Genomic DNA, 26511 nt, shown 5'->3' with positions numbered 1-26511 from the left:
TAGGCTACTACTGATTAACTTAAATATTTCTATTTTATAATACTTCTAATAATTCTACTCCACTAGGATTTCAGAGGGAAATGTAGTACTTTTTACATCACTATAGACTACTATAGACACCTGTAGTTAACATTTTATATACATACATGTGATCATCTTATAACATTTAGATATAACATAAGTCCTCCTCAGTTGGAAGTTTGAGCTTCACTGTGCAGAATGATGTATGTGCAGAGTTTGACATTGGAGAGCTGTTTTCACATTCATCTGCTGCACAGGTTTCTCTGTGTTCAATAAAAATCTGAGTTTCAACAGTGGACATGCTGCAATGATTAGTTGATTTTTAAAGAAACAAATGGAGACATCTTGTGTCTAGCAGTTAAACTTTTCACTGTTTTTGCTTGCAGGTGATATACCAATCTTTCTCATGGTTTGGGTTAAAATTGTTAGGTTTGGGCACAAAAAACACTTGGTTCAGGTTAGGGAAAGATCATGGTTTGAGTTAAAACAGTAAAATGTGGTAAAAATGTCCCATTTAAAAAGGCACCAAGATGCCCGAGGTGATGGTAGAAAAATGTCAAAAATGTCAAAAGGTTGTGTTGAAGTCTGTCCCATGCTTACATAATGTTCACCTCTTTTTAAAATTGTGTTTACGCACCAACAGAACAAACTAGGCATACTATCATGGACTACTTGAGTCTGGTTCTATGTCTATGTGTTGTGTGTAAAATCTGAATATGCAATGTAACATTTATCTGTCATGAAAATGTAGCAGTATGTTTTCCTCTTAAGTAAATGTTGGCTATGCAGGTTTTGTAAGTGTTTTGGCAGCCTTCTATGAGTTATTTCGAGGTATAATGAGGTAGAATAGTAACATAATCCAATATTTTTCTTATCTAAACATCATAATGAGTCTATTGCTGTTTGGGGCCCTTTTAGTTGGGGGTCCCAGGCAGTTAGCTACCTTGCCTTAAGTCACTGCTGCCCCTGACAGTGATTTTGAAGTGAGGGCGGGCTGACTCAACCTGCCACTCCCCGCTCAGGCCTCCACGGGAGCGCGCCTCTACTCTTGCGCGCAGTCACGCTTTACTACCAACAGGCACTTAACTCCAGGGAGGAAGTCACAGAGATTGGGAAACGAGCAGGGACTCCAAACGTGCCAAATAAAAAAAAAAAAAGAAGAGAAGGGAAAAACCTTACCAAGGGACGGGAGGAAGTGTGAACGCAGCATTTCCCTCAGTGGGAACAGTAAAAACATCTAACTTTAATATGGACTAGAGACGCTCGGTCGCAGCAGATGGAGGCGGCGAGAAGTTTGCTGTTTGTCGGGGCCGTGCTGCTCGGAGTGACGGCCGCCTTGGGAAGAGAAGGTGGGTAACTTTCGCAGCCTTTACCGTTTTTTAATGGCCTGGCTGTCACTAAAATAGACACTGGGCCTGTTTAGAATGATAGCATATAGCGTTTAGGATATATTCCAGTAAATATTCGAGGTTCAACTCGGCACAAAGAGGTTTATATCTCTGCCGAGGAGAGCACATTCCTCCGTGAGTCTGCAACCCTCTCCCTGCAGCCAGTCGCAGTTGTGGCTCGCGGGATTTATGAAGCGCTGATTAGGAGGAAAAAAAATCCCACCTGTCACAAAGTAGCTCAGCTTCAAACGAGATTTACTGTTTGGACGAAACTCACTCATTGCAACTTTTGGCAGGTTTTGTTGCACATATAAACACCGGCATCAATAGCAGTGTAGCAGGTAAAGAAATGTGAGAAACCTGCTTTGCTGTTGGTGGACAAACAGGAGGTGACTTAGTGACTTGCGCGCAAGGCTGGTTTGCTCTGGCCGTAAACAAAAACAAACCAACAACAATAACAGGCCGTACATTGTGTGCCAAGGATCATGACGATGTCAATTATTCACTTCTGGCTCCAAAGAGGACATTGTCTGATAGAGGGCCACTTGTCACACTTGGTGCTTGAGTGCATGCCAGTAAAACAAGAGCTAAACTGAAAGAGCAAACAAGAACACCACATTTACAAGATAGTCTCACAAATACTATTTCTGCCTGTTTTTGTTTGTTTGTTTGTTTTTTATTATAAAGGAGCATTTTATAATGCCCTCATATTTGGAGTCTCATGACTTAATCTTTTCTTCAATTTATCAGAGCTGAAATGATTTAGACCTGCAGCCATTAGTCGATTAATCATTTGATTCGATTAAACCATTTTAACCACACATTTAATCACTTTATGTTATTTAAAAAAAGAAGAAAAAATGATTGATTGAGTAATTGTTCAAATAACTCAAGACTCTCAGACCATATGAATATAAAAGGGGAAAAAAGCAAATTCAAGTTAAGTTACTTTCGGCTGTAGATAAATTCTTACTCTTTTCTGACATTTCATGAGCTTTAGTTTAATAATTTATCATGAAAATAAGTTAGTTGCAACCTTATATTCAACTTTAGCCCGGTCAGCTTTTTAATAGCTTCGAGCTTAATGGTAAAAATATTGATGTTAGTAACTCTGAGAATTCCTTTTATAATACAGTCTTTATTGACGTGCATGTGGCAGTTTTTATTGACATTCACTTGTTGAAAAACAAAATCCTGCAGAGGAAGTAGGTCAGTGCATGACTTTTTAAACAGAGTAATAACATGAAATATATTTTGTACTTGTGGGTTAAATCTCTGAATAGAAATAATACATAAAGAACTAATAATCATTATAGCTAAACTTTACTATAGGATTTATTAAGTAGTATTAAACTCTGTGGTGAAGCTCCTCTGTTTTATTAGCTGTTGCTGGCACAACCAGCAGCAGCACTACTACACATGCTCCCTAACAAAGCCGATGGTCGCAGATGAGGTGGCTTCCATAAAACCACATTGTTGGTGGGAACAGGTTGGTGCACTTTACTGCACAGTGTCGATCTCTGTAGCATCTGCTCACTGTGAGCGCTGTGATTGGCTCGTAGCCCCTGGGGTTAGCAACCCATGATGCACAATAGGCCAAATCTGAATTTTGTTTACTTTCAGTTATGAAGTCGTCAGTATTTCTGTCCTCTCTCTCACACACACACACACACACACACACACACACACACACACACGTCCTGTGGCCAACATGACTCCAAAGGTCAGTGGTTGCAATTGCAGCTGTGTTAGGGTTTTTTCCTTTTAGTGGTGGGAAGAAATCCTTTCAAAACCAAACTTCTTCAGCAACCTGCCCCTGTTCAGTAGCCTCAGTATCCACAGGGTTCATGTCCTTGTCACACTCCAGTGCACCCATTGAGCGAAACTCACTGGGAAGTGATTAAGTTCTACTGAATTGGCCTCAGTGGCAGGTTAACTCAGCCAGCCGTGACTCACTGGTCTAGACTGCGTGTTAGTGATCTAACTCACCCTGAGCTGAGGAAGACGGCCATCGCTGGGCTTCATTACCAGCCTCGGAGGCAACTTTCGACACCTTCTGGTGTGCTTTTCTTGGTTTTGAGTTACACACCTTCAGCTTGCATTTATAGTGAGATGAATCCACACAATGAAGCCACAGTTTAAACATGAATCTTTCAGCAACCTTCTTAGGAATGAACTATTATGTCATAAAAAATGTTTGATGATTGCAATTGATTTTCAACACACACCTTCTGCATTTACCAATCTTTTACTCAACATCTATATTTTTTTCGTTGGTTATTATTGGTCTTTGGTTGGCAGCATCTTTGGTTTGAGTTTGGCAGGAGACTTTTGTTGCATGTCATGTCTCTTCCCTCCTTTCCTGTCACCTCTCTGCTGTAGTTTTCCAAAAATAAGGCATTGATGGTTTAAAAAGTACCCTAAAAAGGAGATAGAAATGTAACTTCAGTACTATTTTCTATATTTGTCCAGTAGTATTACATCTTGATGAAATATTTTGCCATTCAAAGTTTCCCATGTTTAATGAAACACATGAGAGCTACATAAAGTTAAATCTTAGACAAATTTGGACAAATTATTTGAAAATAACCTTTCAGTACAGTTAACATCAGTTAATCTACATATGCATATATATAGCAGATAATAAGTCAACTGATAAAAAAAAAAACTTTCTTATTAATTCTGTGATAGGTGATGTTGTCCAACCAAGCTATGGGCAGTATATCAGTATTTATTGTTTATGGTCCATCACTGTAATGATATTATTCTCTATTTGATGGGTTGCAAAACCAAATTTGGTCATCCAAGTTAACTCTACAGAACAATAACACAGTCAGATCCCCCCCCCCCCCCCCCCCCCGATGATTTCTGCACCATGATATCAGAGCTGCAGCGGTTCGTTAAAAGAAAATGAAGGGACAACTGTTTTGACAATCAGTTTATCATTTCAGTCATTTGTCAAGAAAAAAAAGCTTGATATTGGTTGTTAGTAGCTTCTCAAATGTGATCTTTTGCAGCTTTTTTGTCATACGTGATAGTCAGTGAAACATCTTTGGGTTCTGATTGATGATTAATCAGTTAATCCCATTAATACTTGGTATCAGAAGACAGATTTATATTCTTTTCCCAGTATTTCCCATCATGTCATAGTCCTTAATCCAGTTTTAGTTTCAGTATGTTTAAAATATGAATCTGTTCTTTGTCTGCACTTTGCATATACAGTCTTCCCTTTTTGAAGTCAGATCTGCATTTGAAAACAGCTGTTGGTGGTTTTTCTGTAGTAAACATCTAAGAAAGTATGTAGCCGGTTTTCTGACGCAGTAGTATGTTTGTGATTGTAGTGTGTGGATGACAGAGGGCATGAGCGAGGAGTACATGTCTCTAGCTCCAGTACATAACAGATCCTGTTCTGCTTGTCTGTTGAGCAATACCTGTTTTTTCTTCCTTGGTTGTAGGGTGAAGGGGAAGAAAGAATGTGTTCAGGGAGGTTGGGAGAAATTTGAAGTTTATGCAAGACACGTCGCTGGGATTAGCATGACACTGGAAGCAGGACTGACATGTTTCTTTATTTTTCCCATGATTCTTGGTAACAATGTAGAAGACATGGATCTGGTTTATTTGTATGTATTTGTGTTGGACTTCTGCCTGTAAAGCAAATTGCCCCTCGGACACATGAAATAGTTTTGAATCTTGAATGTTAAATCTTAGAGCTAATAGACAGTCAGAGAAAGTCCTGCTGGTTCAGCTCGTTCTGTTTGTGTTGAGCTCATCTGGAGAATCGAGTCCAGATGATCATGTTGACTGTTCTGGCACTTCACCCTGCAAGCTTTTCCACCTCGATTCAGACTCACTCTCCTGCTGGTAGCGTTGATGCCATCGTGTTTATGTCACGTAATGTACACACTCTAGTAAACACACACGCACACTCCCTGTGTTAACTGGCGTGCTGCCACACACAGGTGTGGCTTCAAGCTGGCTTTCAGTTTTCAGGCAGTGGTACAATGGTTCAAGACACAGTCAGATTAGATTTGTCAAATCCTTCCTTGCAGGAAACAGATTAAAGGATAGGTTCACAATTTATTTTTGAAGTCTGTCTTAAAACTACAGTCAGGTGTTTCGAGGAGTTCAGGAGTTTTTTTTCTTTGCTGTAATCATTCCTCCTGTCCATACCAATCAATAAAGATGTGCTTTTAATGTAAATGATGGGGGTAAGAAATCCTCAATCTATATATTTGGCAGTTATCCGAGGGTTAAGGTTAGTTAATATGAGGCTTCGGCTGATGGGAAATATATAATAATATATAGGAAAAGTGTTGATAGCTGTTCCAAACGGTCACGCTCCTATCAAAAGAATGAAAAGCCAGCCATTATATAGCATTCATAGGGCTGAACTCAGTCGTTTACAAAAAGTGACAGAAAAAGTTGTGTAAAGAATTTAATGTTTGAATGAGCTGTTTAAACACTGCTTACTTCCTCACACACCTGGCCAATCACCAGATGAAGCAGGCAAGATTGCCAGATTGTCCGTTTTGTAAAGTTACAGAAGACTGAACAGCAATTGAAATCCTGTCCCCACACCTTTTCAACACCTGAATTGGTGGTGGGGGTGGGTTGTAAGCAACAATGCAACAAACACACCCATTTAACGCAACAGTTGGTCAGGTATGTGGAGGTGAGTAATCATGGTTTGTACTTCTCTCCATTTGTATTTCTGTCACTAAGAATGCCTTCCAGTATAGATTGTCAAAAAAAAATGCACTGTGTTACCTGTATTGTAATGTAAGCATGTCTGACAGACAACTTTTCACTTTGCCACAACATGTTGTATGAAGTTGGTTATTTCGAGCAGCCAAAGTTCTCACACGCAGCCTCCACCAATTCTGATGTCAGATAAATCAAATCCTCCAACAAACACTTTGGTTGGAGCATACTGATACCTTCATGATGCATCAGATCCATACGATATAATCCTCTATCGTTTATATCATCATTTTAACGTGTGGGTTACTGGGTTAGCTCTGTTTGTGGCTAACACCGTTAACGTTACTATGGTTGTGGTTTAGGTACGCAGTGTAAAGTACAACTCAACGTAGAAATGAACGTTGGATAATCCAAATGTATCATGTTGTATGAATAATGAATGAAGGCTAATGTAACTGCAGCAACGCTACTACTACTTTGCGGTATCATTTTGACGTCACCTGCAAAGACTTGTTTACAGCACTGCTAGGGGAGCATACATAGACATATATACGTAGACGCCACGTTGACTGCTGCTGCCAATTGGAGCGACGTGCCTACACGGCGGCCATCTTGGTACAGGGCCAATCGCTCCTGCAGCGCATTACGTCTGTAGAGGAATGACGTGTTTGCACTATTAAAAAGTGATCATACATCGCTCAATTGTAATAAAAATAAATGAATAGATAAATAAAATTGCTCAATTGTCAACATATATTCACACGGATTGTTTGTTACAAATGTCAGACAGACAGACAGATAGACAGACTCGTTTTTAACAAGTCAAACCGTTTGGAAATCGGTCGGGATTTCAGTGAACAATTCTACTTTGAGATTGTGGAGTACCTCTTACCTCCATAGATATACTTGCAGTACTGCCTCTGCTAGCCCTGTGCCAAGATGGCGGCGTTTTAGGCACGCCTCTCCACAGTCAATGTGGCGTCTATCTGTATATGTCTATGGGAGCATAGATGTAAACCACATGGCAGAGGCGGAGAGCTTGGCGGACAACCCAGTGGAAATATATATCGGGACATATATCGTTATCGGGATATAAAATTTTGTCCATATCGCACAGCAATAAATCGAATCAAGTTGTATCAAGTTCCTTTGATGGATTAAACCTGCCGTGTGTTTTGTGATCACAATTAATGGTTGCTTGTTCAGCATGCAAGGAAGTGCACACTGACACTGACTGAAATGAACAGAAGTGTGTTAAAAGCATGCACGTCTAAAGTCGAACATCTCACTGGACTCAGAAGGATCTTACCACAAAACCACCTGACAGGTGGAAGTTTCCAAAGACTAGTTGCCATGATAACTCTGTGCAGCAGCCATTTCCCAGCCAGCATGAACACGTTCGACCCCGTGTGTGTGTGTCTGTGGCAGTGGCATTAGTGTGTGTGTGTGTGTGTGTGTGTGTGTGTGTGTTAGTGTGTGTGTGTGTGTGTTGGGGTGACCTGTCAGGCACTGGCATCATTGTGTGACTTGGAGGGTCACAGGTCACTGACGTGTCTCGGAATATGGCACTGAACTGCAGCCTGGTCTCTCTTGGTTCCCCCACCCGCTGATGAAATACATGCAAGTGTGTCATCTTCAAGATATGCAAAGACACACATTCCTTTGAAATGACACTTTCCAGAGTCCAAAAAGAGGTCGGCAACGGCCAGTGGACACTGAGAGGAACTGACAGGAAGAAATGAATGGGGATACAAAGGGGGAATTTTCAGACAATGAAAATGACTAAAGACACTAAAATTAGATAAGGAAGGCATGGCTAGTAACATGACAGTGCACGGATAGAGCAAAGGAAGGGATAAAAGAACAAAATTGTGAGAGAATATTTCAAGCCATGGAGATGGAAAAGTGGGTAGCTCCTTACAAGGCCCCACATACACACACAGGCGTTGCTGAGAGACTTTTTGGAGAGCAAACAATGAAGGAATAAAAGGAGAGGAAGCTGAGAACTGGCTTTACACACACTTTTTAGAAATGGAAAATCTGCTCTGTTGTGCTTTCTGTTACGGCACATTTACCTAATCCCCAGAGCTGGAGCTCTCTGTGTTGTTTGTGTGTCACAGACTGTCTTTCTGTTTGGATATTCTGTCTTATTAAAAAAGGATTTTAAATTCTGGACAATAAAAAGCATGACTCCCCTTTTGGCTCGACGTGTAAAGCTATTTTCCATGATGACATCATTGAAGGAGGCAGTGATTAGGCATTTGATTTGATATCTGACACAAGCTGCAACGACTGGATGTGTATTTTCGGCAGCCACACTATTAATCATAGACCCATTTGCTGCATTGAGAGCAACAGTAGCCTACTGTCAGATTTTTAATGGAGACTTTATTTACTCTTTATGACCCAATACTTTGTTGCTGTGTTTGGTGAGCTGCAGCAGCTGTAATATGAGTCAAGTTCTGAGCACCCAACCATCACCAAGGGACTTTACACGTGGCAGATGCACATACTTGATAAGAACACAACTTTAGCACATACAGTATCTCCTGAACCTTGATGAGCCCCAGTCTATCATGAAAATCACCCTCCTCCTGTCCCCCCGATGATGCATCGGAGTCCATCCAGCCATGTCTCCAAAAGGAGGGACGGAGATAGCATGGGGGGCTCAATCAGGAAAAGTGGGTTGACTATTGAAGGGCTGTTGGAAGGAAGCCAGAGGAAGTCATTTATAACCTCAGAAGGAGGGACTGTCCACTGTGTGACTGCCTGCTAAAGCATGGGAGCTATGTGTCTGCGAGTCCCCCCTGCCATGAATTGTAATGCAGTATGACCCGCTGTGGGGAATCTCTGCTCTCTGTGACCAGTGGAAAATATATCATACACATTAAGAGACAGACGGAGGCGGTGCATGCGGTTTGTATTTCAAAGTATGCATTCAAGGCCGCTCATAAACACTGACACCGTCAAAATATGTATAAGTCTAAATCCTTACAGTCATTTGGACTTTGAATATCTTACAAAAGATTGTGGGCCTGTAACTTAAAGTAAATAAATGTAGCAATTCATAAAATGTAAGAAAAAAAAAGGATCCATCGTAAATTCCTTCTTGTGTCTGGCCATCAGTCCCAAACCCAAAGATGTTCCATTTCTAATGATATAACATTGGTAAAAGCACCAAATCATCACATTTTAGAAAGTAAAGTCAGTAAATGTTTGACACTTTTGCTTAATAAATTAATTCAATAATCAATTATCAAAGTTGTTAGTGATGACTTTTCTGTTGATCAACTAACAGCACTTTTACATGAATGTGATGTTTAAAGTTATGTCTGGTGTTAGATAAACTGTAAAAAAATGTTTTTTAAAGATTTTATATCAGTTAATTGTTTTATATGAATTGTAATATTATCTAAACTAGATTGTTCAGATGCTGCACGATAATACTAAATACCTCATGCTCCAGGTAACTTTGAGAACATTTTGCCATACTGCCACAGAAATACAGCAGTGACTATTCAGTAAGATAAGAAAGGTTTCAAGTTCTTTAAAGTAATCAAATAAAGAATGAAGTGCAGCATGAAGTCATGTTCATGTGTTTTTCTGTATGTTGCAGTGTGCCTGGGTACAGACATGAAGCTAGCCCTGCCCTCTAGCCTCGAAAACCACTCTGAGACCCTGCGGCTACTCTACACCGGCTGCCAGGTCGTCCATGGCAACCTGGAGATTACACACCTTCACGGACAGCCTGACCTCTCCTTCCTACAGGTATACACTGAAAACAGGTATACAAATGAAAAATGAACGAGAGGGAAATGAGTAAAAACAAAAGAGTTCATCAGGGTGGTTTTCTGTTTTGCTCCTGCTTACAGGGGATTGTGGAAGTGCAGGGCTATGTTCTTGTAGCCCATGTTTCAGTGAGTTTGCTGCCTTTGGACAACCTTCGGATCATCCGAGGCAGCCAGCTGTACAACTCCAGCTATGCCCTGGCTGTGCTGGATAATACTCTGAATGGACAGGGACTCAGTACGCTTCGGCTTCGTAGCCTCACAGGTCAGAAAACAGCAGAGCGTTAATACCCAAACCCAGTATGGCCTGAACAAGAATTATGCTCTCCTTTCATTTGATATCCACTGTTACAGTAAGTTCATGCTCCTCTTATGTATTGTCTCCCCTGCAGAGATCCTGTTGGGTGGGGTGTATATCTGGGGGAACCCCCAGCTGTGCTTCCCAGAACCCAATAACATAATGTGGAAGGACACCTTGGATGAGCAGAACATCCACGCTGGGAAGTACCAACTGCAGGCTCGGGCCTCTAACTGTGAGCACCTGATTGACTTTTAAATATTCAACATCTCAGAGGCATATTTCTAACATAACGGCAAGCAAAAGCACATCAGCATGTGTATGAAAAGGATAGTTTAGTGTTCATAGATACAAATGCAAATTGACATAATGTGTTGAAACAGTCAGATTTTTTTCTTCTACAGGTCCGAGTTGTTCCCCTACATGTAAGAACGGCTGCTGGGGTGAAACTGCACAAGACTGCCAAATTTGTGAGTTGACATCATGTGTACAGTATGACAGTGACAATATTTGTTTTTTTATGGGAAAAGTCCAGAGGCTGTGAAGTGAAGCATAAAATAAAACTTTTTTCATTTTTGTTCAAAGTGACCCGTACTAACTGTGCGTCTGGCTGTCAGCGGTGTAAGGGCATCCTGCCCAATGACTGCTGTCATATGCAGTGTGCTGCAGGATGCACAGGACCCAAAGACTCAGACTGTCTGGTAAATGACACACACATACACACACATGCACACACACACACACACACACACACACACACACACACACACACACACACACACACACACACACACACACACACAACCCAAAACCCAATTCTAACCATAACCTTAAAACCAAATCTTAATCCTCAAATTACCCTTTGCAGTTGTGAGGACCAGTCAAAATGTCTTCACAGCATAGAAATCTCCTCACAGCACTGGTTTTAAACTGACTCTCTCAAAAGATAGAAAAGATAGAAAGACATACACACGCTCACTTTGTTTTTGTTTTCTCTCTGTACCTTCTGTGCAATCTTGTTATGGTGCCTGGCAGTTCTATCATTTATGCAGTAATACTTTTCCTCCTTCCTCCTCTCCAGGCATGTCGTCACTTCAACGACAGTGGTGTGTGTAAGGACAACTGTCCCCCACCCACTATTTACGACCCCGTCACCTTTCAGACCAAACCCAACCCAAACAAGAAGTTCAGCTTTGGAGCCACCTGCGTCAAAACATGTCCTTGTGAGAACTTATTTTAATAAACCTAAGAAGGCAGTAACACAGTGCTCAGCTGTGCCTTGCTTTATGATGGTAGATGCAGAGGGTATGATGGTAGATGCAGAGGGTGGAGGAGATAAGATTATTTTGTTGGTTTCCTTGTAATGATTTCCACATAAACCGCAGTGATTCAAAACCTGGCAATGCTACATACACACACCTGCTTCTCTAAGATTTTAGGCTACCAGCTTCCCATTTCCTCATAACCATTTCATTTTCTTTTTTTTTACTGCTGCAAAGTTGCCCTTTGAACACTTTGTCTCCCTGTCTTTAGATAACTACCTAGCTATGGATGTGGCCTGCACTTTGGTTTGTCCTAAAGCCAACCAGGAAGTTATCACCACCAATCCTGATGGGAATGAAATGCAGAAATGTGAAAAGTGTGAAGGAGACTGTCCCAAAGGTGGGGGTTTGTTTTCGTGTATTTGTGTGACATGGTGCTGCTCCACAGGTGACTTGCACTGCGTGTACTGATGTTCTGATGTATTGCATACTGACAATAGTGCAAAGTAAACCAACCTGTTTCTGCAGTACGTTGTTTTTCTTGTAGCTTCTGGGGCTTGTCTCATGAGTCAAGATTGGTAAATTTAGATAACTAGGATAATTAATTAATTGCCAATCTGTATCATTGATTTTTTCCCCCTTCAGATCTCAGAGGGTCTAGACTAGACGCAGACCCCAAAAATTCACATAAACACAAATTATGCTACTGAGACTGTCTATTATGATTGCCTAACCCCAGAGTTTTCATTTAAGTCAACACAGACATTTTAAAAAGTGCATTCACAACAAACACAAATACAGCTATTGTTTCTCTATTACATAAACAAGAATAGTTTTTACAGGTAAGTTATATCCTCCACATATCAATATTGCTGGAGGCACTGGGCAGGGCTGCCCTCTCTCAGCATTCCTTTTCGCTCTAGCTCTCGAAACATTAGCAATTTGTCAACCACGTCGTACATTTACTGTTATACACAATACACCATACTGTGTTTCATTCTATGCTGATGACATGTTTGTTTATTTGGGATGCTGTTGATCCTCCCCTACCTGTTGTTATATTGAACATGTTTAGTAAATAAATATAATAAATTTAATCATCTCTGGATTTATGATAAACTAGTTAAAATCTATTATTTTTCTGCAGTGTGTTATGGTCTTGGTATGGACAACCTTGGTGTCATGGACAACCATGCTGTCACCATGGTAACCTCCTCTAATGTGGAACATTTCAACACTTGTAAAAAGATTTTTGGCAGTCTGGCCTTCCTTCCCCAGAGTTTTGAGAGGTAAGATATAAAAATGCCAAATATACTGTAGAAATTATGTAAATTCTTAGCGCACAAAAATGCATGCATTTTTATAAAAACCTAACCCTAAATAAATTAAGTAATTAACTCAGTTGAGGTTGAACCTATTAAGTGACAATGTCCCACCCGTGGGACACTTAAGCCTTGGTGGCGTTTTCAGGATCTTTTCAGGATCCCTTCAAATATTTAAGTTTGCAGCAGCGTTTGAAGATTATTTGTGCGAGTTAAGCAGAAGGTCACCACCCATGCCAAACAGATTACTGTACTCCAATGTACTTCAAACCCAAACTTGGATTTGTTGTCGTAGGCATTTTTCATTTTTACAGTGACAACTATGTCAGGGAGGGAGACACAAAATGAGGCTTTCATGTTTTAAGGAAATCTAATTGAAGTGAATACATAATTTCAGCAATAACATATACAATACATCAAATAGCCTGCAGAGTCACCAGTTGCTCTGTGGAGGTGTTGTAAAAGGTTTTTAGATCGACCAACGTCACACCTATCTGAGATCTCATATCTGAGTTGTCAAGAACAGATTATCTTCCGTGTGTGCCAACTATTCACAATGAGAGTGAATATTTTCTTTTTGTTTAGGGAAAGGTAAACACACACCTGAGATAACATGCATCAGTGAATATAGATCGTACAAGATATGAAATATACATAGTTTAATTTCTATATTGTTTTTTTTTTTTTTGCATATAAAATGTGTAATCTAATGTCCTGTTCATTCAGGGACCATGTGACAAACACTTCAGGCCTGACTTTCGAGCAGCTGAGTGCCTTCAAGAACCTGGAAGAGATTACAGGTACTGAACACAGTTTGTTGAACCCCTTTTTAAGCTTTAAATTCTCAGTAAGTCTTGAATATAGAGCATGTTATTGCTCTTTTGTTAGTGTTGTTGCATATTTGTCTGGTTTTGCTTTTGCAGGTTATTTGTACATTGATGCCTGGCCAGAGAACTGGGCTAACTTAAGTGTGTTTGAGAACCTGAAGGTGATCAGAGGCAGGATGCTCTACAAGTAAGACTGTCACATAATCATTATAATATTTTGTCCTGGTTTCAAAACTGAAACCACTCAATCATTGTACTGATTTTAGCTGCCTTCATGTCCAGTATTATATGAAATGCAAAAAAAAAATATTACAAAATGTTATCTCATAGTTAAAGTTAATGTACAGTATTAGTTTCTTTATGCCTGGTGCCTCACAACATGTCACTGTGTTGATGTCCGTCCACCTACATTATGTGCTTGTTTGTACACTGCTTTTTTACTTGACTGTATGTCTCTGGTTCAGTTGAGACAGTTTGTTCACTTTCAGGGTTATAAATGCAAATTATTAGCCAGCACAGCTACATTAACCTGCAGCACATGCCAGCTAAGATAACAATAAGAGTGACGGTAAACTAGTGCAGCATGCTCAATAGGTCAATAGGTCATAGTGACAAGTGTGAGATCTGCTTGTCTGGCAGTGTTTTACTATTTTACAATACAGTCTGACTTTATGGGCTGTTGTTCTCATGAATACTTAAGTCTCCCTGTGAATCGTTTTCAGCTACTTTTTATGTACAATGTTTTTCCTTCAATCATGACTCAGTTTTACTTTCTTTTCAGTTTCTTTTTCATCATTGTTGATCATCAGGTTTTTTTTCAAAATCTTTCAACTGAACAATCCCTGTCATTGTTCCATTTTTCCCCCATTATTCTTTCTCTTCTGCTCTTAAACTGAAACATGTTGATACCTTATTATCACACTTGCTCACATGTAGTCTTTCTCTTTGTTTAGGGGTGTGTTTTCACTGGCCATTCAGAACTTACACATCCAGTCTCTTGGGTTGCGTTCACTACGCAGTGTCAGTGGAGGTTTAGTTCTGTTCCACAATAATTCCCAGTTGTGCTACACCAATTCCCTGCCCTGGGGGAGTCTCCTCCATCCCACCCAGGGACCTCACTACATCGTCAACCACAACCAAGACGCCAAAGTCTGTGGTAGGTGAACATATGTCTTTTACACAGAGCGATGCCAAGGCGTGTTGATGTTATTGTGGTTGCACTTTGATCGAGGACTTGTCACTAGGAAGCTATCTTTATCTGGATAAAATATCTCGCCCAGATACAAGATTGAGCTTATTGTTCCAACAGAAATGCAACTGCAAGGACGGTGCAGAAACTATGTTGTAATGCAGTTAAAACAATTCATGCTTGTTATTGCATGTTATCATTTTTAAATTGATGACAAAATGGCAGCTTGTTTGCACAGTCCCTTTTAAGAGTTTCTGTGTACATTTTTGTGATATTCAAACATTTCTCATTGAGCAACAGAAGGAAATGTTGCAGTTTTACCTCCCACATGTGTAATACAGCGGAATACAAGCTCATAAAACAGTGATAGTGCGGCCTGATATCTAATGAGAAGAAGCCTCATCATGCTCTGCTGCTTCTGTCTCTGCATGTGTTTTCAGAGACAGAAGGCCGTGTTTGCCATCCGCTGTGTGACGGGGGATGTTGGGGCCCAGGGCCGAGCCAGTGTGTGTCCTGCAAGGCTTTCCAACGAGGCACTGAGTGTGTAGACCAGTGTGACATCTATCAGGGGTAAGAACGTTTGTGTGCATGTTTGTTTAGGAGTGGCTGCACAAAACTAATAAAAAGTCAAATGATAATATTCCAAATAATACTGTATACTGGAAGTGGTAATCTCCAAACAAGTAAATAAAGCAAAATAAGCAAAAGTCTTGTATCTGCCTGAAGTAAAACGTGAACTGGTGGATGTATGTGGGGTTGACTGGATCGACAGTCAATACCAAATGCCAAAGCAGTAACAGTAAATCAATCTGAAAGCTTTTAACTTAAATTGTGCCCTTAAGCAAATAAAGATCATGAACAAAGCAAATAGAGTTGATAACACACAGGACTCGACCTGGTCTTTGCACAGTAACTGGACTGAACAGTGACGTAATTATTACAAGATATTGTAATAGAAACAAATACTCCATAGAGATCCATTTTGAAGTTATTAATTTGTAATCTCCAGAAATGGTGAACTAATCGCTATCTGTGCATGTTTATTTTATTATTATCTTTCGGCTGATCTGTAGTTGATTTACAGTTCAAGGAAGTAAGAAATTACAGATGAAGTCATACCACAAAAAAGCATAACAGTGACTGAACATTATATAGGTGTTATTATGCATGTACATTATAATGTGCACATTGCTTAGAATCATACATTAGACTACACATTTTTAGAAAAACACTCATAACTCATAACAAAGTACAATTACACTGAAAGTTACAGAATATTTAATACATAGTACTGTATATGTATTGGTTTGCCCTCCTTGAGTCAGAGAACATGTGATCCTGCCACTCAGCAGGTAAAGCCTGACAGTATCAGTGTTGGTGGTTATTTGCAGCTCGGGCCCCCCTTTCTAAAAATGTATGTCCTTATGACTCTGTCAGGTGCTTCAGATAAAAGCACCCAACAAATGCCAGACTATGTTATGGGATGTTATGTGACATTCCCTCTGTGCTTGTGTTACAGGTCTGTGCGTGAATACAAAGATGGATCATTGTGTGTCGCCTGTCACGGAGAGTGTCGGCCTCTCAATGGCTCTGCCTCCTGTCATGGCGCGGTAAGATGTTTCTGAGCATACAGTGCTGAGTGGGATTACGTAGTGGGTTTCATTCAAAAAAGTTTCAGGATGCAACTTGAGTCCTTGGAAAGCAGAAATCTTAATTAATTAATTAAATAATTATGTAATTTATTTGACTTGAGAACAAAAACTCTACAATAATTGATACATTAAATTTAAACAGTATAACAAAATGATTTATCAAATTTTAAAAAGTACAATTAAACAATTTATCTGCAATTTTATGTATTTGCAGTTTGATTACTTTTTGGGTTTGAACCTTTGGTGTGACAAAACAAGCAGTAATAACTCAATTAATCAACAAACGTATAGACCTATTAGTTTGAGCCCTAAATGATAATAATAATTACTCTGTAGATTTATTTTATTTATTTAATATAGATTGAAACATGATTCATAAATTCAGTATATATTTATCAGTCTAAGTCTAGGGCAGTGTTTCCCAACCTGGGGCTCACTACCCTCATAAAAGGATATCATTTATAAAAATGCCTCAAATGAAACAATCTGAGAAAGAAAAATCACACAAATATCTTAGCACAGTATCCCAGGATCAATTGCAGCAGGGGTATTTACATTTAAATTTTACTTACTCTTTCATCAGGTTTTCTTCCTGTTTTAACTGTAACAATGATATAGCACACCAAGGGTCCTTCTTCAAGATCAGCAATCATGATGAAGGCCAGAGGACTGAAACGTCATCATCTGAATAAAAAAGTACACACATGTAGCCACAGTGTGTGACACTAATGTCCTGTTCTGAACTGTAAAATAATAAATAAATTCAAAATTCAAAATTGCCCCAAAGTAATCAAAAGATTTTACATTCACCATGTTGTACCTGTGTGAATATGTCTAATCTTGCCTTCTGTCTGTCTCCAGGGACCCAACCAGTGCACAGAGTGTCAGAACTTCCAGGACGGTGAGTCTTGTGTGGATCATTGTCCAAGTGGTGTGAAGGAGGATCAGCATACTGTGTGGAAGTACAGCAATGCTACAGGGCACTGTCTGCCTTGCAACACCAACTGCACACTGTCGTAAGTGGACACACACACACACACACACACACACACACGCACGCACACATCTAAGCACACTCTGTACACACAGTGAGAATTATTTCACACCAAAGTGTCTCTGTTTCTGTTTCAGCTGCACTCAGATGGATGAGAGAGGCTGCCCCATTCATACCAAGACTGGGTGAGATCCTCTTACTGTTCAGACACTATAAAGGTGTCTGTACGTGCAACTTGTTTTGTTTGCAAATAATTTTGGTCCAATTTTGACCCAATTAAACTGGAACTGAAATTCGGCCTAGTTGGGTTTCTCACATCATAACAGTCTTTTCTATCACGGTAAAGCAATGGTGTCTCTGTTTAGACCGGTTACAACTATCGCGGCTGCAGTGGGTGGTGTAGTGCTCTTCTTCATCCTGCTGGCTCTGCTGGTCTTCTACCTGAGGAGACAGAAGAAGCTGAAGAGGAAGGAGACCATGAGGAGGATCCTGCAGGAGCACGAGGTGGGCACCGAGCAAATATTGATGTTGCGCTACTTAAGTTATACTTGGGTCAGAAGTTAAGTAATGAAGGATTTTTTTTTAAATGTGTTTATTTGTCAGGGATAGTATATTAATAAACATATCTGTAATTATGCCAGAATTAGCCCAAAGGCCAGGTGTGAGTTGGCAGCCTAAAAATCAAGAAACCGCTTTAAAACATTATAAGACAAGTTAGTTAAAATAAGTATAAAACACAGTGACATAAGCAGCTCACAGTAAAAGCAAGGCAAACAACAACAAAGCGACAAACAAACAGTTACAGAACAGCTTGACAGTAGCAGACATAAACAAGAACAAATGTGAGCAAAAATGGATGTAAGCATAACACCTGTGAGCAACAATCAAACAATCTTTTTCTTTCTTCATATGTGCAGCTTGTGGAGCCTCTAACACCCAGTGGAGCCTCACCCAATCAGGCCCAAATGCGTATCCTCAAAGAGACCGAACTGAAAAAGCTCAGGGTGCTGGGTGCAGGGGCTTTTGGTACTGTTTACAAGGTATGTGAGCCAGTCTTTTAAAAAAAACAAGAAAACACCAAAACTGAAGCATATGTTGTTATTTCATATTTATATTTAGATCTCTGGTGAGTTTTTGAATGCTTTTGATCACTGTTTCAGGGAGTGTGGGCTCCTGATGGGGAAAATGTGAAGATACCAGTGGCCATTAAGGTTTTAAGAGAGAACACCTCACCAAAAGCCAATAAAGAAATCCTTGATGTAAGTAGAAGCATGATACACACACATGGATCTTAACAATACAGGTAAATACAATTTTTAACCTGCAACATCTTTCTTTCCTAGGAGGCCTATGTGATGGCGGGGGTGGCCAGCCCCTATGTGTGTCGTCTGCTGGGGATTTGTCTGACCTCCACAGTGCAGCTGGTTACTCAGCTGATGCCGTACGGCTGCCTCCTCGACTATGTCAGGGAGAACAAGGACCGCATCGGCTCCCAGTTCCTCCTCAACTGGTGTGTCCAGATTGCAAAGGTACATAAACAGGACACAAATATCATGTGAAACATATTTGTCTGAATGTTACTGTTGATTTCCCTCTCTGATACTGTATTTTTTCCTTTCAACTTTGATGTGGTATCAGTTTGTACATTGGTGGATCTGTGTGTGATGGATATGTGCGTGTGTGTTGGTGTAGGGGATGAGCTATCTAGAGGAGGTCCGGCTGGTCCACAGAGATTTGGCTGCCCGCAATGTTTTGGTGAAGAACCCAAATCACGTAAAGATCACTGACTTTGGTCTGGCCCGCTTGCTCGATATAGATGAGACTGAATATCATGCAGATGGAGGGAAGGTACAGTAGCGCTGTGATTGTAGGAGCACCTGCTTTTCTGATTTTTTTTTTTTTTTAATAATTAATTGTTTTTATTAATTATTAATTTATTAATCTGTGTTTCTAGGTACCTATTAAATGGATGGCTCTGGAGTCAATTCTGCACAGAAAGTTCACTCATCAGAGTGACGTTTGGAGCTACGGTCAGTGTCACTAACATTAACAATACTAGTGCAGTGCCCGTGCAAAATCTGTTTTTGCGTGTGTTTTTACTACAAAGTCAGACATTCAAACTCTCCCACACATTAATAGCGGCTCCTTGATGCCTGCAAATGAGATTCAATCTCCCGGAATCTGGAGCGTGCAAGCATCCATTTTTTTGAGGGTCTGAAGTGTATTTCCCATTTTAGCCACCAAAGCACCGCTGCCTTATACCCTCTCTAACTCTGGTCCTGCGCTGTACTCAGTGTGCTGTGTGAGAGGGGGAGTGGCCAGCGGCTAGAGCGGCAACAGCAAATGTGTGCTTCTTTTACCGATATATGTATATATCTTTTACATTCCCTATCCAAACAACGTCAAACTTGGCACTGCACTTACTCGTTCCCGTAGCAAAACACCTGTCACGTTTGATATCAATCGGATGAACGGTTGAGAGATATGCAAATAACAGACAGACAGACGTTCCTGTCATTTATAGATAGATATAGATAATGTTAAATAAATGAAGAGGCATGTTTAGAAGCTAGATCGTTAAATACATTTTTATGATGTAGCATGATGCTAATAAGAGATTTATGTGTTTTTTCAGAATCATATTTGTTATGATAGAGATATCTGGATTTTAATATATCCAATAATATTTAATTTTGTAACTTGTGCATTGTTCTTTTTGCTTGTTTGTTTTTTGCAAATCTAAATTCTGCTTTCTAATACAAATCTGTATGCTTCAGTAAAGTAGTTTCAGTTTCAAAAGTAATCAATAAATGCATCGGCCATGAAAGTGGTTCCAAACTTCTGCAAATCTGTTGAAGAAGAAGAAGATTTTAGTAGATTTCTTACTTTAGATTAAATGTTGTGCTGTTGTAACGGTGCATTTCCCTCTCAGGGGTGACGGTGTGGGAGCTGATGACGTTTGGTGCTAAACCCTACGACATGATCCCAGCGAGGGAAATCCCAGATGTTTTGGAGGGAGGAGAACGGCTGCCGCAGCCCCTCATCTGCACCATCGATGTCTACATGATTATGGTCAAATGTCAGTGGTAATAGTTATTACTGCACATTTGAATTTTACATACTGCATGTATTTTAAACAATTAGCTAATTCAATGGGATGGTAAAAACGCAAACTTTATATGAACAAGGACTTTATTTAAAGTGTAGTGTACTGTATATCTGAAGTTCAATCAAAAAAGTCAGGATTTCTGAAATAGCTTGGATGTATTTCACTATTATCTACACTACCGGTCAAAAGTTTTACAACACCCCAATGTTTCCAGTGTTTTATTGAAATTCAAGCAGTTCAAGTCCAATGAATAGCTTGAAATGGTACAAAGGTAAGTGGTGAACTACCAGAGGTAAAAAACTAAAGATAAGGTTACCCAAAACTGAAAATTATACAAAAACACTTAAAAATGTAGGTCTTTCCTACATAGAAATTGCGAAGAAAGTCAAGGTGTCAGTGAGTACAGTTTCCTTCACCATCAAAAAGCATTCAGAAACTGGGGGAAACTCTGAAAGGAAGAGGTCTGGCAGACTCAAAGCCACAACAGAAGACAAGTTTCTGAGAGTCAACAGCTTGCGGCTCACAGGACAACAGCTTCATAGTGGTCGTAGTAAGCAAGTCTCAGTTTCAACTGTGAAGAGAAGACTTGGAGTTGCAGGTTTGACAGGTTGAGTCGCAGCAAGAAAGCTGTTGCTAAGACGTCAGAATAAGAAGAAGAGGCTTGCCTGGGCCATGAAACACCACCAATGGACTACTGAAGACTGGAAGAAAGTGTTATGGACTGATGAATCAAAATTTAAAATATTCTGTTCATCACGCAGGAGTTTTGTATGCCGCCAAGTAGGCGAAAGGATGGTTCCTCAGTGTGTGACATTTAGTGTCACATATGAAGGAGGAAGCATGATGGTTTAGGGCTGTTTTTCTGGATCCAGGGTCAGCTACCACAGCATTCTGCCGCTATGGAGTACTTTCTGATATACACGTAGTTGGTCAGGGGTTCATCCTACAGTAAGATAATGACCCAAAACATAAGTCCAAGCTATGCCAGAACTACCTTAGGAAAAAAGACCAAGATGGTAAGCTTGAAAACAATTTTTCAATAAAAAACTGGAAAAATTGGGATGTTCTAAAACTTTTGACCGGTAGTGTATTCCTCATTAAACAGTTACCAAGTGGTACAAGATGATTTATAGAGTTCTTGACTTTCTGTTTGAATGGCAGGTTGGATGATTGACCCAGATAGCAGACCAAGGTTCAAAGATCTTGTGAATGATTTTACTGCCATGGCTAGAGATCCACCTCGCTACGTAGTTATTCAGGTATGTGTAAAGCCTCCACTCTGATATAATTCTCTTATACATTATAGCATACAGTGCACATATGTTTGTCTAAAACGTTCATGTGAAAAAAAAATCTTATACGTCAACATTATGTCATCATATTCCACTGAAGCCTTGTTTCTCCTTCACGGTTTGCAGAATGATGAGCAGATGAGCATGTCCAGTCCAGTGGACAGCCAGTTCTTCCGGATGCTTCTGGAGGAGGAGGGGAACAATATGAGAGAACTGCTGGATGCTGAGGAGTATCTGGTGCCACAACCAAACCTCTTCCCCAGGACTCCGGGAGACGGGGCTCAAGCTAACGGGCCATCCAGACACCAATCATACAGGGTCAGGACAATATGTTTTTGAACATTTTTCTTATCATGTCCTATACCTAGGAACTGAAATATGTGTGATTGGTATGTGTTCTTGCCTTTTTATTACTACTGATTTTTTCTGAAAAGCCTACCATTGTCCAAGCAATAGATATTGTTCTGTAATGTCATAACTTGGTTATTAGATTGAACTTTGTGTTTAGGCATCATTAACCTACCAGCATTAAGTGCTGTGAAATAATCTGTACACACTTTCCAAGCATATATTTTTAGGGATGGCAGGCCATCACTTTGCTCCAGACTAAAATAAGTCAAAAATGAATGAATTAATTAGACATTCACCATCATCAGATGATGCATCCTAATTTCATCACTTTTAATGCTGTATAAATTTTAGGCAATATACCGGTAGTTGTCATGGACGATGTAATTAAGCTATGTGAAATTTCAGTGAGACACAATTCTAGAAATTAAATTTGCTAGCTGTAGTTTCATTTGCAAGAACAATTTATGATTGTCCAGGATAGAAAATGTGCACTTACTTTAACTTGTTGATTGTATATTAGCCCTGGAGTCCTGGGAACTTTTGAGTGTCTGGATTCACCTTCTTGTCTGTTTTTCATTCATTATTTATGTCTCCTTTCTCTCCAGCAGAGTAGAGATCAGAGCTTAGATGTTGAGCCCTCCATTGTCGGTGGACCTCGCAGCATGTACTCCTCCCTGAGCACTCTTGGCCGCAGCCAGTACCCCACCTTACCATTAGGAGGCAGCACCTCCAATGGCATGTGGACTCCCCAGTACCCCACACTAGCTCGCAGTCCCTCCGCCAGTGGCCAGTCTGACTCTGTCTTCCTGGATGGGCCTCCAGAGGAACACGGGCTGCCCCCGTCTAGCCCCGGACGTTACTGCAAAGACCCCACCTACCCCAACGACAGCCAGGACGACCTGGAGACAGACGGGCCAAATGGGGTTCATCCTCATCACTTTCATCACTCACTGCCCAGACGAAGTCACGGGTATAATCATAATCATGCCTTGCCAGGTGAGCAGGAGATTCCTTCTTTTGTAGGCTCTCTAAAACAGATAGAAGTTTATAATATTAAATTTGGTTTCTTCCTTCCTCCAGAGTACGTCAACCAGGAAGTCCAAGATCTCAGGCCAGGGATCCCTGAGCGGCCCAGCACGCTGCCTCGTAAAGGCGCCAAAGTGGAGCGACGTCTTCCCAATGGCCTGAGCTCTGGTCACAGTGTGGAGAACCCAGGCTACTTGGTCCCCATGAACTCCAGGGCATCCACCTCGCCAGCCTTTGACAACCCATACTACCTGGATCTTGTGGCTAAAGCCAATGCTGTAGCGGGGGCTGCAGCGGTTGATGGCCCTGGGCAACTGGAGCAAGACGAAGGAATGCCCAGGCAAGTGAACGGGTTTGTGACCTCTACGGCAGAGAATCCAGAGTATCTGGGACTAGCGGACACCTGGAGTGGATATACTTGAGATGGGGAATGGAAGTGATGTGAGGAACTTAAGTGGAGTCGCAGGTTGTGTTCTCAGAGTGAGAATGGCAGAAATGAGCTTAGGCTTGTTTGAATTTGGGAAAATTGTGCACATAAGGAACTGATACTTCTCTGGAGAGAAGAGAAGTGCTCAAATAGAAAAAAAACAGTTGAGGGTGCACAGCAGAAATCACCAAATCAGTGACACAACATGACTCAGCACAGTGTAGCATTAATCTGGTGTCCACGGCATAATCTATATTCCTGTCCTCTCTGAGCAATCTGTGCTCTCTATGTGACTGGTATCGGTGCCAAAAAAAAGACTCAGCCACTGTAAATAATTCAGTACTTGATAAGCAAAGGAGTTCAAATCTGTCAAAACCCATCATGGTACTCGAAGGAGAACTGGGGAAGTTTTTAATCTCAGAATCCAACATTTGACTGGATCAATGAATGCTGATTTTTCTTTTTTTTTAAATGTTCATTTTCTTTCAAGGTTTTTAAAAAAAAAATGTTGGTGTTGTTTCTACTACATGTGAAGCATTTTTTATAATTCCTTCACTTCTCCGGTGCATCCTGATATGCTAGTCAGCCCAGCTAAACAGAAAAACATAAAGTACTTTGACAAAGTGAGCCATAATATGCATTGAAGACGATGTTTAGTATTCTGGTCACTTTCTCCTGACCTGATGGGGGTCTTCAATACACTCAAAAGCCATTTTGTTTTGGCCAGAGGAGGCCCTGCAGCCCATCTGGCCAGTAGACGTGCTCCCTGAAAGAAAGGCATCCTGTATGTAGAAGACAGAGGCATTGTGCTGCACTGATGTATGTGGTTGTTAGTGTCGTTGGTGGCTGCAGCTACTTTGTGGTACAACAGATGAGGTATGAGGTAGCAGCAGACTTTTTTTAGGATGCAAATCTCATAAACTCTGTACTGGTAATTAAGTTAAGTTTTCAGGAATGTATTATTTTTCAAAGATGAGTATTTGCATTTAAATTATGCACAATGCACTGCATGTTAGGATACTGCATATTTCCCATCAGGCTTGTGTTATCACAATTAGCCTTTTGGTTTCAGTGGACGTTGTGCAAGAAAGCACTACAAGCTATTCGTGAATATATTCCAAGAAAAGTGAAGAATTTGCATGTGTATATACATGTACTTGTAACCCTTTATGGAACAAAAAGCAGGTTTGCTGTTTGTATTTTTGTGTAAAAGTGAGCAACGCACTAGACACTGGAGCTGAATGTGATTTATGATGATGCAAACACTGCTGTGCTCGGTTTGGATAATCAATGCATGGCTCAAATTCCACTCACTGAGAACCCACTGGCATCCCAGTTAATGATCAACAGCATTTTTTTGAAGAGTGATTTTCTCTCTCTTTTTTTCATGTTAACTGGTGTTGGGCTGGGGGAGGTCAAACAGCGTCAATGGAGCCATTGTCTGACCCCCATGTTCTTGTTGAAAAGTCAGCACTCTCCCAACTCGCTCGACCAGCAACTGATGTTTTCGCAGCATTGAAAAGGGAAAAAGATTTTTGGGACTCTGCTGCAGAATGTGGGTCAGTGTTTGAGGCTCGTAGTGAGGAACATTTTTAAGGCTTGAAACAGGATATTTGGTGATTTTTTCCCTTCTCTCCTGTTGCATACTAAAACTGCAACTTGTCATGCAGCTACTACTGAGTAAGATAAACGTTAAAAATGTTTTAAACATGAACCTCTCTGAGACAGATAATTTCTCAGTGATTCTCCACTCCACAACTTAAATGTGCCCAGGGAAGAGTGGCAAGGGTGAGAGTTATTTTGAAAATGTGTACAAGCCCCCCCATCATTTTGTCAGTTTTACACTGAAGTGTGTGGGAAATGATCTTTTCATCTTGATGTTCTCATACGGGTTTAAAGAAAAGTTTGAAGAGTTTTGTTCCACAATTACATCTTTAAAAATGATACCTGATTTCATATAATAATTTCTTACATACTAGTAATATGTTTTTTTTAATCAAAACATATTGTAATACCTTCTGCCATTATATACTAACATTGTTCAGAATTAAATATATTTTTTGAGTGATAAGAGTAACATAACAGTTTTGTAATATTTTTATATATAAAGTGGATTTAAGTGTTTTGGAATGAACCCTTCATATGTATTGTTGCTGTCAGGTGAATACCTCATAGCTCCACGTCAACTTTTTAAGAGACGAGCAGCTTTAAAGGACAGGTTCACATTTTTCAAGTCTGTATTAAAACTACAGTCAGGCGCTCATATGAACAGTGCAACTGCTTTTTTGGGCTATAATCATTTCTCCTGTTCATACTGACCATTAGAAGATCCTCTCCAGAAATGTTTTAATTATAAGCCATGGGAGATAAAATCCACAGTCCTCAAGTTCATCTGAAGCTAACGTGCAGCCATAGTCGGCCACATTTTTCAAATTAAATGGAATTGTTCCAAGTTAGTATGTTTTCAATACAAAATTGTTTATCCCTGGGCAGTGTCTTTTCTGTGAGTGGCATTGAGAGGATATTAACAAATCCAGAGAAATTTGGAGTTGTTGGTAACTTAACCTCTTGGTTTTATTAATTTGAACAGCAAAAGCTTCATATTAGCTTCTGATAAACTTCTAAATATGTTTTTGCACAACCGATGGGTGATGGGTTTTTTCGTCATCACTTACATTGAAAGAACAGCTATTCTGGTCAGTCTGAACGGGAGGACTGATAACAGCCAGCAAAGATATTCATTTTATCAATGTTCATATATACAGCTGATTAGTGTTTTAAGACAGTTGAAATGTGAATCTATGCTTTTAAGATTGACCAAAACGCTTTTTTTGCATTGATTATGATTTTTAAATGACCCCCCC

At 40.2% G+C, this 26511-nt stretch overlaps 1 protein-coding gene across 2 annotated transcripts; it reads left to right on the top strand.

The window, feature by feature from the left end:
* Positions 1-944: 944 nt before the first annotated feature.
* erbb2 (erb-b2 receptor tyrosine kinase 2) lies at positions 945-26511 on the top strand. Of its 2 annotated transcripts, none has more exons than XM_053340858.1 (27): positions 945-1370; positions 9727-9878; positions 9983-10163; positions 10291-10431; positions 10601-10666; positions 10782-10897; positions 11278-11419; positions 11730-11858; positions 12606-12747; positions 13507-13580; positions 13704-13794; positions 14561-14763; positions 15237-15366; positions 16316-16406; positions 17310-17464; positions 17580-17627; positions 17808-17946; positions 18360-18482; positions 18603-18701; positions 18786-18971; positions 19135-19290; positions 19397-19472; positions 20375-20521; positions 21713-21810; positions 21970-22161; positions 22803-23190; positions 23275-26511. In XM_053340858.1, exons 1-27 carry the CDS (start codon positions 1298-1300, stop codon positions 23640-23642), a joined length of 3906 nt encoding a protein of 1301 aa, XP_053196833.1. In that variant the 5' UTR covers positions 945-1297; the 3' UTR covers positions 23643-26511. The 2 variants fall into 2 exon arrangements, with proteins under 2 accessions (XP_053196833.1, XP_053196832.1); XM_053340857.1 differs by having other exon boundaries at positions 22800-23190.

The sequence above is a fragment of the Scomber japonicus genome, chromosome 20 (assembly GCF_027409825.1).
Source record: "Scomber japonicus isolate fScoJap1 chromosome 20, fScoJap1.pri, whole genome shotgun sequence".
Taxonomy (NCBI): domain Eukaryota; kingdom Metazoa; phylum Chordata; class Actinopteri; order Scombriformes; family Scombridae; genus Scomber; species Scomber japonicus.
This window is presented reverse-complemented; position numbering and strand designations above follow the sequence as displayed.

Bases quoted from the DNA above. Each gene is read 5' to 3' on its own strand.
- erbb2 (XM_053340857.1), top strand. From the start codon at position 1,298: ATGGAGGCGGCGAGAAGTTTGCTGTTTGTCGGGGCCGTGCTGCTCGGA. The intron at 11,420-11,729 runs GTGAGAACTTAT...CCCTGTCTTTAG, and splicing joins CTGCGTCAAAACATGTCCTT to ATAACTACCTAGCTATGGAT. The intron at 18,972-19,134 runs GTACATAAACAG...GTGTTGGTGTAG, and splicing joins GGTGTGTCCAGATTGCAAAG to GGGATGAGCTATCTAGAGGA.